At 37.6% G+C, this 17,641-nt stretch overlaps 1 protein-coding gene across 22 annotated transcripts in view; it reads left to right on the top strand.

Annotated features, from left to right (window-relative positions):
* SDCCAG8 (SHH signaling and ciliogenesis regulator SDCCAG8) overlaps window positions 1-17,641 on the top strand; it is a 262,973-nt gene that overhangs the window by 166,110 nt on the left and 79,222 nt on the right. For 21 of the 22 annotated variants that reach the window (XM_063593717.1, XM_063593561.1, XM_063593672.1 and 18 more), the window contains one exon: window positions 4,875-5,006. In XM_063593717.1, coding sequence (XP_063449787.1) covers window positions 4,875-5,006 — 132 coding nt within the window. Of the gene's footprint in view, window positions 1-4,874; window positions 5,007-17,641 lie in introns of those variants that run through there. The other variant, XM_063593856.1, reaches the window with a different exon arrangement.

Genomic DNA, 17,641 nt, shown 5'->3' with positions numbered 1-17,641 from the left:
GTGCTGTGTGTACTCCACACTGCACGTAGTGGTGTCTGTAACCCCGGGGTTTGTGAATGGCACGTCCCATTTTAAAACTTAAAATGAACTGCCGATTCTGTGCATGTTATATAGCTTGTTTTTGACCATCAGGCAAGAGAATTAATTCCATTTTGCTTTTAATTGGCACCAGGCAGAGATTCTGGCTGATTTTAGTTGAAGCTCACATAAACTTTCGCTATCCTTCCTTCTGTATTCCCCAGTACTCTGAGAGCTTATTACAGTTATGGGGTTGTTTTTTGAAGGAGGTAAACGGAGCTATTTAAATATCTTCGGTACAACTGTGATTTTTCTTTATCAAAGTGAAGGAAGTGTTCTCTCTCCCCACGCGCTTAGATGAATCAGCAGTAAAACGTTGCAGTGCGGTTTGCAGTGCTATCTAACACCTGGCCTGGGAGAGCTGGAAGGATTGGGTGCTGGCAGGGAGTGAGCCTCTGCCAGCCACAGAGTGGAGAGAAGTGTGTGCTAGGTTTTAGCTTCCACCTCTTGCACACTGAAAAGAACAGGATAGAGCATAGAACCAGGGTCTATGTGGTTTTGCTTCTTTCTTTTCTGTCATTGTCACTTTCTGGGTTGTGAGGCTTGTGGACTGATGTCTAACACTGCCCATTGTGTATTTGTGATTTGCGTTTTGTAATTAAGAGGAACAATGGGAGTCCATGGGGTCTCGTTATATATAATGGTTGGTTTAATTTGTTTCACTTCTATCTTGTTAATTGTAAATTGATCATTAAGATTTGAATTCTAATCTGTCACCAGGGTTGTGAGTATTGAGGCTAGAGCAATGATCCTGGTTTTAATCACTGATGATGAGAAACAAATTTTATAATTTTGGTACATATTGCAGTTCATATATTTTAACACTATACTTTATGGCGTTATAAATATTGTTAAATGACTTTTAGTGTAGTTTTACTGTGTGGACTATAATGTATAAATTATATTACTGTTTTGGCAACAGTAGGTATCCAACTGTGTGAGTTTAATTGAGGTGAAGAACACACACCCGGTTGAACTGTTTTTTTCCTTTGCATGTTTAGATGATGTTAGGTTGGGATACTATAAAAATTATATTTTCTACAAGAGGAGACTGATATTGGCCTCTGCTAATTGTTACCAAAAGTCAAACTAGAACCTAAAAGAATAAAAAATTAAGATATTGTATTTCCCTTTGAAAGCAATTATCATTTTAATCCGAATTATAGTAGTAAAATATATTTCATGCAAATGCAATTATACAACATAACTGGTATATAAAAATACAGGGGAAAGTTCATGCTTCTGTAAAGCCAGAAATTGCCTAAATTTTCTATGAAAATGGATTAGAGTCAATTATCCTTTTATATGACACAGGATAATCATGCCAGAAATGTATCTCCGAACTAACAGAAAACTTGTAAGTTTAACTCTTTGAGCTTTGCAAACTACTAGTTCTAGGAACATATCATGAGCTGCAGACAGAAAAAGGATGATGTGCAGGCATATATGTCAAATTTTTATTGAAAAATGGAAGTTGGTAGGCAAATTACAATTATAAATAAAGAAAAAAACAAAAATATGTGAAGCAGAAAAAAAGATTCTTGCAATACACACTTGATAGTGATGTGTACTTTATAAATAACATTTATATTTTTGGGATTATGTAAGACATCCTCAATGCAGGGAATTTGGAAAATACAAAGAAGAATTAAGGAAAATTTCCTGTGCCACTACCATCTGGAGATAACTATTCTTACCTCTGATATATTTCCCTTCAGTCATTTTTCATGTGTATGTCTGTGTACATTTATAGTGTGATTGAGATTATACCGTATATACAGTTTTGCGTCTGTTTTTTCATTTGATATCTGATGAACATTTTTCTATATCAGTAAATACTCTGAAAACAAAACTTTATTAAATGATTTGCGTGTATAAGAATTATTAGGCTTTTAAGATGCTTCCAATTTTTAACCATTTTTGAATAATAATACAACAAAAACTTTGTACCTAAATCTAAATTTTTGATTGTTTCCTTAATTGCTGGTCCAAGACGATGAATCCTTTTAAGGGTGTTGATGTGTTTTACCTTGCTGAAGTACTACACTAACTTCTAATCACTGCATATGTAGCCGAATTAGTAAATAACATTACAAAGAAGTGAGATTTTTTTAAAAAAGAATGAGAGGCAATATTGCACAGGTGGGTGGAACCACCCCTTTAGAGGTGGACTAAGTAATATCTGGGCTTGACTACTTGGATGACCTTAGGCAAATTATTCAACTTCATGTTTACCTCACAGAGAAAAGAAAAGAAACCCTTACAAGTACCTTATAGGATTAATTGAGATCATGAATGTAAAGGGTGGATTTCACTGTTTGTTATACGGTGGCATGCAGTAAATATTTGGTGGTAGTATCTGGTTTTGTTGTGCTATTTTTTGAATAATAGTGAAATTGAATATGTTATAAATGTTATTGATCATTTGTGTTTCTTCTGTAGATATTTTCAATATTTCTTATACTTTTTAATTGGAATTTTGATGGAGAGTGCAGTTAGTGTTTCATTAAATTATGCTTTTAATGTTTATTTGTCTTATTTTTGTAAATAATTTCCTGTTGTTTACATTGATTTTAATTAATAAGCTTTATTTTTTAGAGCTGTTTTAGGTTCACAGCAAAACTGGACAGAAAGTACAGAACTCCCATATATTCCCTGTTCCTTCCACACACAACCTCCCCCACCAGTGACATCTACATTTTGTTTTATTATGATTTTTTTCAAAATCAGAATGAATTTATTTAAAACAAATAAAATACATATCTTTTTTAAAAATTTAGAAAGTATGGAAAAAGAGGAATAAAGAACAGAGAAAACATTCCTGATCCTACCATCCAGAAATAACCAATATTAATAGTTGGTATGCATGTCAAAATATTTTTCTAAATTATAAAATGAAATCACATTATACATGCTGACTTCTAATGTTTTCTCTTTTTTACCAATATGTCACAGTTTTAGATCAATAAATATCACTTATAAATAGCCACATTATCAGAATAATAAGTAACATAACCAAGCTCCTGTTGATAGATTTCTTGGTTAAGTTTCCAGATTATGGGTTGCAAAGAAAGGTTGTTTCTAGAAACAATGCTACAATGAATACTCTCACACAAACCTATGATATATTTTAAACATATGATTTTTTTATGCATAAAAGTTTTGTATTTTTATATTGTAAAATCTATTTTTTTCTTTGTGATTTTTCTTTTTTAAAAGTGCCTTTTGCTTGGAAAGTGCCTGAGAAAAGATCAATGTTCTGCATTTTTTTCTAATCTGGCTTAAGGATTTTTTTTCTTCTTTTGAAATTTATTTTAGTGCATGGTATGATAGGAGATACTAATCTTGGAAGGGATACCAGATCAAAAATTTATCATAACTGCCTCTAAATTCTTTTGTATTGTATGTGATTCTGAAAGGAGAAACGTAAGTCATTATTAACTCCTTTCGGACTATTTCAAACATGGGTAGATTCTTATTAGGAGAAGCAAATGTAGATTGAGCACTTGATCTGAACGTGAAAATGAGATAATCCATGCTCTCATACAGAATATGGTAGGAAAGACAAGGCACAGAGCACAATTTAAAAGAATAAATTATAAGCTAATGTATGCATAAAGGCTAGAGGTAGCTTCAAAAAACATGCTGACATATTGAGAACCACAAGGTATTAATCCGGGCAAGCTTCCTTTGGGATGACATTTGAACCAAGATGAAAACAAAATGAAGAATGAGGTGAACTAAAAGCAAGAGTTTTTGCTCCATACACGTGAGCAGCCTGGTCCTTGGGATGAACAATTTGTAAAGTAAGATTTCCCTTAGCAAATCCAAATCCTTTTCTGACCAGGAAGAAAAGGCTATCTTGCCTACTGGAAGAATTCTTTCTTTGAAGGGAATTAATTTTATGTCAGGAGTCTTCAGAAAACAATCCAATCATTAACCTGAAAACAACTCATAATATACAAGAGTTTTAAACTTTCCATTCTAACTGATTAGGCATTAGGGCATGAGGAGATTGTGGCAGTAGGCAGTAATTTAGAGTTTACTTAATACAAGGAAAGGAATATAATTTTTCTTGGATAAACATCTTTTTGATCTTCAAATTTTGAGACTTGGATTGTCATCTAAGACACGAAAAACAGGATATTCCCATTTTGCTCAGGGGAGGTCAATCTTTTTTCTATTAAGACCTTCAGTGGATTGGTTAAAGCCTGCCTGCATGGATGGCAATCTGCTTTTCTCAAAGTCTACTAATTTAAATGTTAATATCATCTAAAAAACACCCTCACAGAAATGTCCAGAATAATGTCTGGCCAAATGTCTGGGCACCATGACCCAAAGAAGTTGACACTTAAAATTAACCATTAAAGAACTATTTTTATTTTAACCATGTGCCATTAAAATTATGTTAATTAAAAGAAACTCTGTTATAGAAATTAGGCCTAGGGTTTCTCCTTTGACAGCATAGTGTTTGGCCTATAACAAGCACTCAGTAAGTATTTGTTAAATGAATCATATTCTTTTAAAAAAGAGATTTGATCATTATCATTTTTGTCTTATTCCTTAGGGAAGGCATTTCTATTAGAATAAGTTGTTATTCCTTTTTCTGTCTAACACATGAGTCTCTACAATGTATCTTGCCATTTCTGAAATATTTTCTTTTGCAAAGGATTTAGTTTTCATTATGCTATCATGTTTAAGTGTGGAGTTTAAGATAATGTTAAGGTTATATAATAACAATATGCCCTAGTAATAAGAACCTTTAACATCTATTATTTTTGTGTTTTCACCTCTAGATCTGAAATAGCTCAACTCAGTCAAGAAAAAAGGTATACATATGATAAATTGGGAAAGTTACAGAGAAGAAATGAAGAATTGGAGAAACAGTGTGTCCAGCATGGGAGAGTACATGAGACGATGAAGCAAAGGTAATCAAGGTTTCATGTCAACTCATGTGCCGCGTATTGAATGTGTTTGGTTTACACACTGAAGGGGAATTGCTGCGGAATAAGTAGAACTCATCATCATTATGCTACTTGTGACATGCTCAAAATCTAATACTTTTATTTTATGTATTTATGCTTCCTTAATTTAGGTTGTTCTTATTATATACAAAGAGGAGAGTACATCCTCTTTTTGTTATTCTCTGAAGACATAGAATTAGATTTAACATGGAAGAATGGAGGAAAGCCATTTTCCTTTAAGGTGTAAGTCGGTAATATTGTAATATGGAGGAATTTCAAATTATCTCTCCTAGAAATTAGATTTTATATGCTTTTTGTAAGGTAAAGCACATAGTAGGTCTGTAGGTCTAAAGAGGTTAAACATCTTATCAGAGGTTGCACTAATAGCATTGCTAGAGTCAGAACTTGACTACAAACAAAACCTTCACTTCTTTCTGGTGGCGTTACTTTGAGCAAGTCACTTAAGTTCTCTGAGTGACTGTTTCTTCACCTATATATTGGCACTAATCATATCTACTTTGCATTTTGATGGAAAGATCAAATATAATATAGCAAAGCACATGGCTCGTAAAGGCCACCCACTAAATGTCATCAATGATTATTATTCTCTTTTTCTAGATGAAGAAATTCGGCTCAGAGAGGCTGATAGGTTTGCTCAAAGTGACAGATGGAATAAGTGGTAGAGTTCAGACTTGAATCTTGATCTTTTGACTCCAAAATCCTTTTCTTTTTGTGCAGTAATGGGGATTTTTTTTTTTTGGCAATAAACACAGCCTCTTACTATTTTTTATCCATGTGCCATTTCTCATTTCTGTGTGATAATGGATTCCCTGGGCAGAAAATAATCTCAGTATTTCACAGCAGACAGTGAATAGGCTTCTGTAGACTTGGACTTCCACATGACAACCGCATGCACGATGATAGCAGCCACCCTTCCAGTGGACACGGTTCGCGTGGCCTCCAGCTCTGCATCCCCACACCATTTCCCAGCCATCCATGCCTTCTCTGTTTCAAAAACAGTTCTTGATATAATTGAAGGAAAGGAAAATATTTATAGACTCCTTGTATTTTTTTAAATGTAAAGTAAGCATATTAGCCTGGGGTGGGGGGGAGGTATTTTTACGTTGATTACTTGCTTTATTGAATGAAGACAGGCAGTCAGATGATGGCACTGCTTGTCAGTTATCAAAATACCAAAATATGGATATATTTGCAAAGTAATAATTATTCATTCACTATTAAAATGTTTACTTAAGCCCAGGCACTTCTGTAGGCCAGGGGTCTGCAAAAGTTTTCTGTAAAGGGCCAGAGAGTAAATATTTCGGACTTCGCAGGCCACACGTGGTCTCTGTGGCATAGTCTTCCTTGTTTTGTGTTTTTTACAACGCTTTGAAAAAGTAAAGACCATTCTTAGCTAGAGGACCAACAAAATGAGCCAGAGGATTTGGCCACTGGGCCAGCCTTGGCCCCAGTCCTGTGCACCTGGGGCATCTTTCCATTTATTTTCTTACATTTGTGTATTGCTTTAGAGTTCCTAGAATGCTCTCACACATATTACCTTATGTACCTTGAAGCAACCTTGAAAGTAGCTGCATTTATCATCTCCATTTCCAGATGGAGAACTAAGCCTAAGAAAGACAAACGTGCCGAATGAAGGTCAGGTGGCAAATTAATGGTTCGTTCATTCAACATTGATTGATTGATTGATTGATTGCTGCTGTGTGTCACATTTTCTACCACATGCTGGAATAAAATAGCAAAGTAGATATAGTTCCCACTCTATTGGAGCATACATCCCTATAGGGAAGATGGATATTAGCAAAAGAATTTCATAACTGTCTAATTAATTATAGTTGACCCTTAACACAGATTTGAACTGTTTGGGCCCATTTATACACAGATTCTTCTCAATAAATTTATTGGAAAATTTTTTGGAGATTTGCAACAATTTGAAAAAACCTGCAGATAAACCATGTAGCCTAGAAATAATGAAAAGAAGTTTTAAATTTAAGTATGTCATGAATACATAAAACATCTGTAGATACTGGTCTTTATCATTTACTACCATAAAATATATGCAAATCTATTATAAAAAGTTAAAATTTATCCAGACTTACACACACAAACACTTACAGATCATACATGGTACCATTTGCAATTGAGAGCAATGTCAAATGTGAAGATGCAGTATTAGATCATAACTGCATGAAGTTAACTGTAGCACACACTGTACTACCGTGATAATTTTGTAACCACCTCCTGTTGCTATTGCGAGGAACTCAAGTATTGTAAGTATCCACTGAAAACGCTGTATGGACTAAATCGTCTGCATGTGAACAGTTTCTCTCTCCAGTAAATTTCTTATTGCAATAACAAGTGATCTATTGCAGCTCTTGTGTATTTTTCATCATGTTTAGTGCAATACATAAACCTTGAATAACACCGTGGGACCCATACAAAGTGCCACTAGTGATGTTGGAAGTACTTTCAAGAAGCAGAGAAAAGTCATGATATTACAAGCAAAAGTTGCATTGCAGGATATGTAGCTTAGATTGAAGTTTGCAGCTGCAGCTGCCTGTCATTTCAGATGATTCATCTTATAAACAGACATTATAAACTTACGGCATCAATATATAACAGTACAGTACTGTAAAAGTATTTTGTCTTATGATTTTCTTAATATTTTCTCTAGCTTACTTTATTGTAAGAATATAGTGTATAACACATATAACATATAAATATGTGTAAATCAACCATTTATGTTATCAATATAAGGCTTCTGGTCAACAGTAGGCTGTTGGTAGTTGAATTTGAGAGGAGTCAAAAGTTATGCATGGATTTTTGACTGTACAGGGGGTTGATGCTCCTAACCCCCATGTTGCTCAAGGGCCAACTGTACAATAATGACCAGTTCTATGAAGGAGAAATATATTTTGTGGTACAAGTACATTTAATAAGGGAACTTGTTTTTTAAAAAATTATTTTTAAGAGAATATCTCACTCTGTCGCCCAGGCTGAAGTGTAACCTTGAACTCCTGGGCTCAAGTGATCCTCCCTCCTCAGCCTTCCAAGCAGGTAGGGCTACAGGTACATACCACCATGCTCTGCTAATTTTTTTTTTTTTTGAGACAGAGTCTCACTCTGTCGCCCAGGGTGGAGTGCAGTAGCGCGATCTCGGCTCACTGCGACCTCCGCCTCCTGGGTTCAAACAATTCTCCTGCCTCAGCCTCCGGAGTAGCTGGGATTACAGGCGTCTGCCACCACGCCCAACTGGTTTTTGTATTTTTTAGTAGAGACAGGGTTTCGCCATGTTGGCCAGGCTGGTCTCGAACTCCTGACCTCAGGTGATCCGCCTACCTCGGCCTCCGCTGGGATTACAGGCATGAGCCACCATGCCTGGCCTAATTTTTAAAACTTTTTGTGGGTACTAGGTCTTGCTATGTTGTCCAGTCTGGTCTTGAATTCCTCACCTCAAACCATCCTCCCGCCTTGGCCTTCCAAATCTCTGGGATTACAGGTGTGTGAGCCACTGTCCCCAGCAGGGCACTTAACATTGATTAAGAAAAGCTTCAATGAGAACATGACATTTGAATCGGTAAGCAGTGGGATTAGATCAGGAATTGGCAAACTATCTGGCCCTCTCCTAAAAAATTTTACTGACTCCTGTTCTAGAGAAAGAAAATCTATAAAATGGAAGTTCCTGAGATAAGAAAGCATAGTACTCGAGGAAGAGCAAGAACTGTGTGTCCAACATAAAGGAAAAAAGAAAGTGTGGCATACAATGAGGTTGGAGAGGTAGGAAAGGGCTGGACCTAAAGGCAGGGTCTTTATGTTTTTATTTTTATTTTATTTTATTTTATTTATTTATTTTTTGATACGGAGTCTTGCTCTGTCGCCCAGGCTGGAGTGCAGTGGCGCAATCTTGGCTCACTGTAAGCTCCGCCTCCCGGGTTCACGCCATTCTCCTGCCTCAGCCTCCCGAGTAGCTGGGACCACAGGCGCCCAACACCACGCCCGGCTAATTTTTTGTATTTTTAATAGAGACGGGGTTTCACCGTATTGGCCAGCATGGTCTGGATCTCCTGACCTCGTGATCCGCCAGCCTTGGCCTCCCAAAGTGCTGGGATTACAGGCGTGAGCTTCCGCACCCGGCTGGTCTTTATGTTTTTATCATGGACCTTTAAATTTATCTTGTTACTAATGGGAAGAAATCAAAAGATTTTTTTAAAAACAGAGGAGTTGTGATCAGATTTGCATTTAAAAATTGTATTCTAACTCCACAATAGATAACAGATTGGAACAGAGCCATCGTGTTTACTCAAGACCAGTTATGGGCCGGGCGTGGTGGCTCACCCCTGTAATCCCAGCCCTTTGAGAGGCCGAGGTGTGTGGATCATGAGGTCAGGAGTTCGAGACTAGCCTGGCCAACATGGTGAAACCCCGTCTCTACCAAAAATACAAAAATTAGCTGTGTGTGGTGGCGAGCACCTGTAATCCCAGCTACTCGGGAGGGTGAGGCAGGAGAATCACTTGAACCCGGGAGGCGGAGGTTGCAGTGAGCCAAGATGGCGCCACTGCACTCAAGCCTGGGTGATAGAGAGAGACTTTGTCTAAAAAATCAAACAAACAGAAAAACGATTAGGGAGCTTTTGGACTTAGTCAAGCAATGATGATGCTTGGACTGGAATGCTAATATTGGTGACAGAAATAAACACTGGCGAAATGTGTAGGAAGTAGAACCAGCAGGAGTTACTTGATTGGCAGTGCTGGGTGGAGAAGAGGAGCGTGTCAAGGATGACACCCATATTTCTGACCTGAGCAATGGGTGCCTAGTGCTGCTACTTACTGAGAACTAGGGAACACTCTAAAGAAGCTGGTTTGGGGTTGAGATGGCCTGGGTTTGGGATGAGATCAAGCGTTACGTTTTGGCCATGAATTTAATGTTCAAATGATTGTAAAGATCATTCAAGTTGTAAAAACGAAGAAAGTTAAATTTTCAACTGGTGGTTTGGAACCCCTGGTGTCCACAAAGGCAGTCCAGGGAATTCATGTTAAAGATGGCAGTGCCATTTTTTTTTTTTCTGTTTTTATTTTAAAGTAAGTGTCAATTCACCTATTTCTCCCTAGAAAATAGAGCTGTGTGAAAATCCCCCAGTGTATTCAGAGTGGACAAGCCCCAGAGCCAGTGGAGCACTGCTGAGCACCTGTGTCCTCTCATCTGGGCGTTCACTGTCACCGACTCCCAGTAATCCCGGGGGTTTCGTCAATTACACAGTTTTACAGGAGATTTTTCCCCCTTTTTATGGTAATATATTGTTTAAAGTATATCCATAAAAACCATTGTCTAAAGACATACAGCTTCTGATCGAAGTGTAACAATCTAGTAATGAGTTGAAAATAGGTAGTTCTTCTATAAACTAGATTCAGGATGATCTTTACCAAATCCATAAGTTCTATGTTTGTCATAGAAATTTGATTCTTCAAAAGCCAATGTTAAAAATACAAATTATAATCTTGATTTCATCTAATTTGACATTTTAATTTGGGGAATTAACACTATTTACTATTTTCAGAAAAGTGCTTGAAAATAGAAGCCTGAAATCTTAATCTTTATCTCATAATTTAAAAACAAAAAGAGTCCTTTGCAGGAACATGAAGGGAGTTGGAGGCTATTATTCTTCTAACTAGTGCAGGAACAAAAAACCAGATACTGTATGTTCTCATTGTAAGTGGGAGCTAAATGATGAGAACACATGGATACTTAGAGGGGAACAGAAGACACAGGGGCCTGCCGGAGGGGAGGAAGTGGAAGAAGGGAGAGGATCAGGACAAATAACTAATGGGTACTCGGCTTAATACTAGGGTGACGGTTATAATCTCTTCACAATCTCCCATGATACAAGTTTACCTATATACCTGCACATATACCCCTGAACTTAAAAGTTTAAAAAAATGGGAAAATTAAAAAAAAAGAGAGAAAGCTGTAACAGTAGCAGTTGAATTTTATATTCAAAAAGCAAACATTTCAAAATAAATCATGAAATTGTTTTTATTTGTTATTGATTTTATAACATGGGTTTAATTTCAAATCTATGTTTTAGAGTATCTTTTGGTGTGAAGACGTTATTAGCCAATGGTGCCTTTTTCTTTCATAATTAATTCACTGTGGATTTAATTTATGTAAATGAAACAGTGGCATTATTTATTGCACAGGAAAATTAAAATTTTATGTTACAAAGTTCAAACTTATGCTTATTTTAAATGAAATGCTTTTACTTAAAAAGTTCCTCTTTATTATATATAATAATGAGATGATTTAATAAATTCCATGTGTTTCTATGAAGGGGGTTTGAGAGTCAAAAGAAATTTGGAGACGCTGAGGTAGACAAAGTGCGGCGTATAAGGTTCCTGAGAAGAGAGGTGGGTTGGGATACCAAGCACTGAGCAGAAAATGATAGTGAACCGGGCGAAGGGTCACCTCCTCCGTTGCCATCGCAGCAGCTGTAGCAGAAGAGATTATATGAGCTGATAAATGCAGGCTTATGGATACGGTGCTGGAAAGGTAACCTGATGCCAGACTTAGTTTATTCTGTGTTTATTGGGCATCTGTTTTGTACCAGTCACTGTGCTAGGCCTGGAGACACAAAGATGTAAAAGATATACTCTGCCTTGGAGAACTGCGTGAACTCGGAGGGCGGAGGTTGCAGTGAGCCAAGATCGCGCCACTGCACTCCAGCCTGGGCAACAGAGTGCGACTCTGTCTCAAAAAAAAAAAAAAAAAAAAAAAAAAAAAAAAAAGATATACTCTGCCGCACTCTCGTGGCTGCAGACTTCCTTTCTGTTTGGGCTGGCCTAAGTATTGCAATCCTGCAGTGCAGAGTAGCCATGGCAGCACCTGCCATCTCCTGGGAGGTCACTCCTGGCTGCTGCCATGCCTCCAGAAACCCAGATGCAAGAAGAAAGTCTCTCCTGAGGAACCAGCCTCCCTTGGCAGGCTAGACAGGAGTTGGCTGCCCTTAAAGTGTTTATTTGTTTAAGTCTCCTGTTCTCTCTGTTTTATATAAACCTAAAGGTCTGTTATTGAGATTTGGAGTGTATGGTCAAAAACTTCCACTGCCCCTGGGGAAATGTCTTGAGTTGTTCATCCTTTGCTTAGAAAAGTGATCAAGGTGTAGACCCAAGCTCCCTGGGTAGTGATGACCAGAAGACTCACCCTGAGTATAGGTGTTTTTGTCAATTCTTATGGACAGTTTCAAAATCTATTAAGTAAAAAATTTAAAAGTACTGAAATTTGGTTTTTATAAGCCAAAACAACTTACTGCGAATGCTAATGCAATATTCTACTGGCCGCCTCCACACCCGGCAGAGCTTGTGCGATGTAACATAAGCGCTGCTAGTTTGACTTTTGATGATTTGGGGAAAGGATTCTAATTATTACTAGGTTATCAGCGTTGTTCTGAGGTCATCTTCATTTTCAAATGCTGCTCTTCTTGCTTTTAATTATAAATTGCTGTTAATTTAGCTTCATCACAATAATTTAGTTTGTTTTGGATTGTTTTGTTAACCCCCTACGGTGCAGTATTGCATACTTGCATCAGCGGTATAATGGTTTCCCAATAACTACATTTTAAGTCCCGTATGACTTGTAATTCAGAAATGAATCACCCATTATCTCTTTTGCTAAAGCAGATATATGATCCCTGCCTCCTGCCACCACCTCAGCAATTTGCTGTAGAGAGGCACTCCTTTGATTTGCTCCTTGCAAATGTTTGTTTTTAAGTAACTGATAACATGCTATTAAGAGCAAATTAACAAAATTAGATTTATATGCCATTATTTTATAATATAAAATTATACTCTTATGAAGAAATGGTAAGAGATGTATATGTTGCTAGAAAAGAATCTTATTACCTCTCGTTATCCCTAGAGTTTGTTTCGCTGGACCACTGACATGTTTGGATTAGGGAGGCTCTCATCTAAGGGGTCTAACAACAGACAATCGAATACTAGAAATCACATAGAAAAGTTTATCCTTTCCAAATTATTCAAAAATTGTAAGCAAATTGGGGTTCAAACAGTCCCTTTGTAATGAGCCAGTTGTATGCATTGAGAACTCCCTGTGAGGACTGGAAGACACGTTTGTTTATACTGTAGTGGGAAGGCCAGATCAGACTGCTGCCCTCCCAATAAGTTGGGAGCTTTGCCACTCTGTGGGAGTTAGAATTTTGATCTGGGAATGGATAATGAGTTATTTAAAGCAGGCTGTGCATTTACCTTAGCTGGGACAAGGCAGCTGCTATAACTGATTACCAGGGAGAACATTAAGTGGGAAAAGGAGGCAACAAAACAAAGTTGGGACAATGCCAAAGAAATGATGTTACACTTTTGCCTGGGATAGGCCCACTACCCAGGAAAAAGAAAAAGACACCCTTTGATTTATTCATCAAATATTTACCGAGTGCTTATACACTGCTGATGTGCTTGGGATACATCAAAGGACACCTAGACAGCCTTGTCCTTATGGAACTTACATGCTTTAAGCTACCTTCAAGATCTAGTCCTTTGTTTTTAAGACCTAAAGCCAAAAGTAGAGAGATAGTATGCATCGTACTTAACAGCATCCTTCCTAAAACCAAGTTCTCTGGGCTTTCCTCAGTTTACTTCTTTGTAGCTGCTTTGTAGCTCCATGGGCTAATTCCTTAATCTTAAACTTCATCTTCCTCACTTTCTTGATCTCCAAAATGCTACCTTGTAGGTTGTGAAAACTGCCTAAAATAATCCACAAAAAGGTCTTCAGAATAGTTCCTGGCACAACGTTAGTGCTTAACAAATGTTTCACATTGCTATTCATTCATATCCTTCATTCAACATATTTATTAGGCCCTTAATACATGCTGAGCTCTGTTCTGGATTCTGGGATTGCAGCAGGAACTTCAGAGACTTAGATTCTAAATGGTTGTTTATTTATATTATAGGTTAAATTGACTCTTGTGAGTTAGTCTGTGAACCAAAATACCATGTTTACATAATGTTATTTCTAAGGCAAAATGCCTTTTGAATTTTCAACAACTGATTTATGGAACGACATTTTGGACCACAACTTGGGATATGCCTATGATGTTCTAAGTGTTTGTGAACATGTGAATGTGTGTGTGTGTGTGTGTGTGTTTGTGTGTCCTCTATTCGATGGTGAAAATTTTCAGTATGAGCCCCAAGTAAAATTTCAAGAGGGATATATCTATCTAGTTGCTTTTTTACAATCGTATTTTCAGCATAGTTAGGAATAAGGAACACTCTAAAAAAATTTTTAATGCAAGTTTTAGGTTCACAGCAAAATTGAAAGGAAGGTACAAAGATTTCCCATATACCCCATACATGCATAGCCTCCCGCATTATCAGTATCCACCACCAGAGTGGTATAATTGTTACAACTGATAAGCCTTCATTGGGACATCATAATCACCCAAAGGCCATAGTTTACATTAGGGTTCAGCCTTAGTTTTGTACATTCTGTGGTTTGGACGAACACATGATATATATCTAACATTGAACATGCTCTGTATGATATCATATCATGTTTATCAACTTTTTTTTTTTTTTTTGAGCAGTGGCAAGGTTTTTTGTGAAGAGCAAAAGAACAAAGCTTCCACAGCATGGAAGGGGTCCCGAGCGGGTTGCCCCAACTTTTTTTCACGGGTCGTACCTTTGGTGTTGTAGCTATTGTCCTACCTGTGGTCACCTAGATGTTCTCCTGTGTTATTTTCTATAAATTTTATAGTTTCGTGTTTTACAGTTAAATCTGTGATCCATTTCAAGTTACGTTTTGTGAAGGGTGTAAAGTCTGTGTCTAGATTCATTCTTTTTTTGCATATGGATATCTAGTTGTTTTAGCACTATTTGTTAAAAACTCTATTTTTGCTCTATTGTACTACTTTTGCTGTTTGTCAAAGATCAGTTAACTACATTCATCTGAGAGGAACACTCTTTTTAAATTCCTAATTGTAACTTCATTAAGTCTTTAGGAACAGAAAAACAAAAGGCTAACAGAGTTTAACTTCTACTCCTGGGAGGGAAAATTTTATATTAGTACTGGGAAATAACTAATGCCTGTTTGGAGGCAAAAATTCTGACAAACCATCTATAACCTGCCAATTTTAATATTTTTATAATGTTTATTATTTTTGCTTTTTCTACAATTAACTGTGGATAATACAAAAATATTCAATTAATAATAATTGCTACACCCATGTTAGCATTGTACAAAGAACCACAAGAGGCTGTGAGTATTAAACACCTATCTGTGGAAAGGTCTTTTCGCAAAAAGACAGAATAGGTAAATTTCTGTTCTTATATTAGAGGGGAAAAAAGGTGCATTGCAGTGCTGAAAGTCCCTGAAAAATTTCTTCCATATATCCAATGTAAACCTCTTTCAGTCAATTCACTCTCTAAAGCTAATTTTCTCTCTTTGGTTTATCTTTTTGGTAGATCCAGAACTTCTGATTAGAATTTTCATTATCTTAACTCTTAAGACTTAAAATTTAACTTAGAACTTTTAAATTAAATCTGATTTTTCATTTCTGTAGTTGTGTTTGTTGCTTTGCCTTAGACTCTATAATTTTAAACATTAAATATTAAATGTGAAAACCTAAACTAGATTGCCTGTCTTTTGCTTTATTTTGCACCTTCTAACTTATTAATGTATCCCTGTATTTATTAACATGCATTCAGCACTAGGTACAAAAGGAAAAAAGACATGATATTTCCCCTTTAGAAGCTTTGAATCCAGTGCAGGAGGTATACGGTAATCATACAGGTGTAATAGACTACGGTAAGAGTAAACCCAGGATGCTCTGTGTGCACATCAGACTGGCATGTCACCCATGTTTGGAGGTACAGGGCACAATTCTTTTGAGAAATAATATCTATCGTCAAATCCTAAAATGACATGGAGGAATTCTTTTTTTTTTTTTTTTTTTTTTTTTGTATTGAAACGGAGTCTCACTGTGTTGCCCAGGCTGGAGTGCAGTGGCGTGATCTCGGCTCACTGCAAGCCCCACCTCCCGGGTTCACGCCATTCTCCTGCCTCAGCCTCCCGAGTAGCTGGGACTACAGGCGCCCGCCACCAGGCCTGGCTAATTTTTTTTGTATTTTTAGTAGAGACGGGGTTTCACCGTGTTAGCCAGGATGGTCTCGATCTCCTGACTTCGTGATCCGCCCGCCTCGGCCTCCCAAAGTGCTGGGATTACAGGTGTGAGCCACCACTCCCGGCCAGAAAGCTGTTTTTTAAACATTTACCATCACACCACTGATGGATTTTGCTTTTGCCCTCCCTCAGTGACAGTTCACATTTTTCCTAGGATCAGGGCAACAGGTTTCCACCCATTTCCCAGAGGAAGACAGCTTTTGCCTCTCACCTTCTCCTGGAGGCAGTGGGCCTTTTTCCTGAGAAGGTTTCTTGCCCCTCCCCCAGGAGCTTGAGGCGTTTGCTTCATATGAAAAAATAGTCTAGTCAGGGGGCAGTGGATGTCCTCATGCCCCACCTCGGAGGGGGAAGCTGCTCGCGGGGTTTTTTGCTCCGCCTTCAATCTTTCCTGTGCGCATCCGGGGAGAGGAAGGCTGTGGAAAGTGTTCAATAATGAGTGCAGGTTTCTCTTGTCCTCTTGTGTTTGGGGCTCCCAGGGATTCCAGGCTGGCACACTAGCCCACACTCTAAGAACCCATTAAAAGGTCGGCTGCTTTCCTTTTATCTACTTTTACAGTGGCCAATTTCCCCTCTCCTTGCTATGCCAAAGATAAAACGGTTCAATTGTTCTGCCTTCAGAGAGTCATGTCACCTTTTGGAATTTACATCAGCTAGTTACCTTGCAACCTCAGCTCTCTGATTGGCTCAAGAAAAAATACGATTTTGAAGATTGTCTGGCTTTTGCCCATTGTTAGAGTGGGAGTGATTGTGTGTGTGTGTGTGTGTGCGCGCACACGCGCGCGTGCACCTGCCTACCTCCTAGTAGGAGGTAGACCCCTCAGAAGTTAGACCTGGAAGAGTCTTTCTCTTGAACCTTGTAAAAATGTTTAGGATTTCTTCTGAGCACTCTGAGAGGGGCCTTTGAAGGGTTTTAAACAAGGGAAAGACATTTCTGTGATGTTAGCGTTTTCAGTACCATGAGGCTTTTCTCATACTTGGTGAGCCAGAGTGGCTCCTGATAACTTTCTGCTGATCATGGCCTATCTTTAACTTTGTAGTTTGTTTCTGATCTCTGAGTTTATTGACATTTTCACCAGTGATTTTGCTCGCATTATCCAACTACTTCCATTCCTATGACATTCCTCTGGTTTGTATCTTTCCATATCTGTTTTAAGATATGTTAACTAACCAAGTGAGTGACTTCAATGAAGATTCTGCCAATTCCTTCATTCCTACTGTCTTAGAACCTGTGCAAGGATTAAATATGAATGTTTATTTTGGCTGTAGTCCCTGGGCAGTGAGAGTGAGGGAACGGAAGGTGAGGCGTGGAAGAATGGAAAACAATGTGTGATAATGTGTTACAATACTGGTGACTGCTTCTTCTTTTATTTTTATTTTATTTTTTATTTTTTGAGAC

This window comes from Pan paniscus, chromosome 1, assembly GCF_029289425.2.
Source record: "Pan paniscus chromosome 1, NHGRI_mPanPan1-v2.0_pri, whole genome shotgun sequence".
Lineage (NCBI taxonomy): Eukaryota > Metazoa > Chordata > Mammalia > Primates > Hominidae > Pan > Pan paniscus.
Note: the sequence above shows the minus strand (reverse complement) of the source record. Positions and strands in the feature narration are given on the sequence as shown.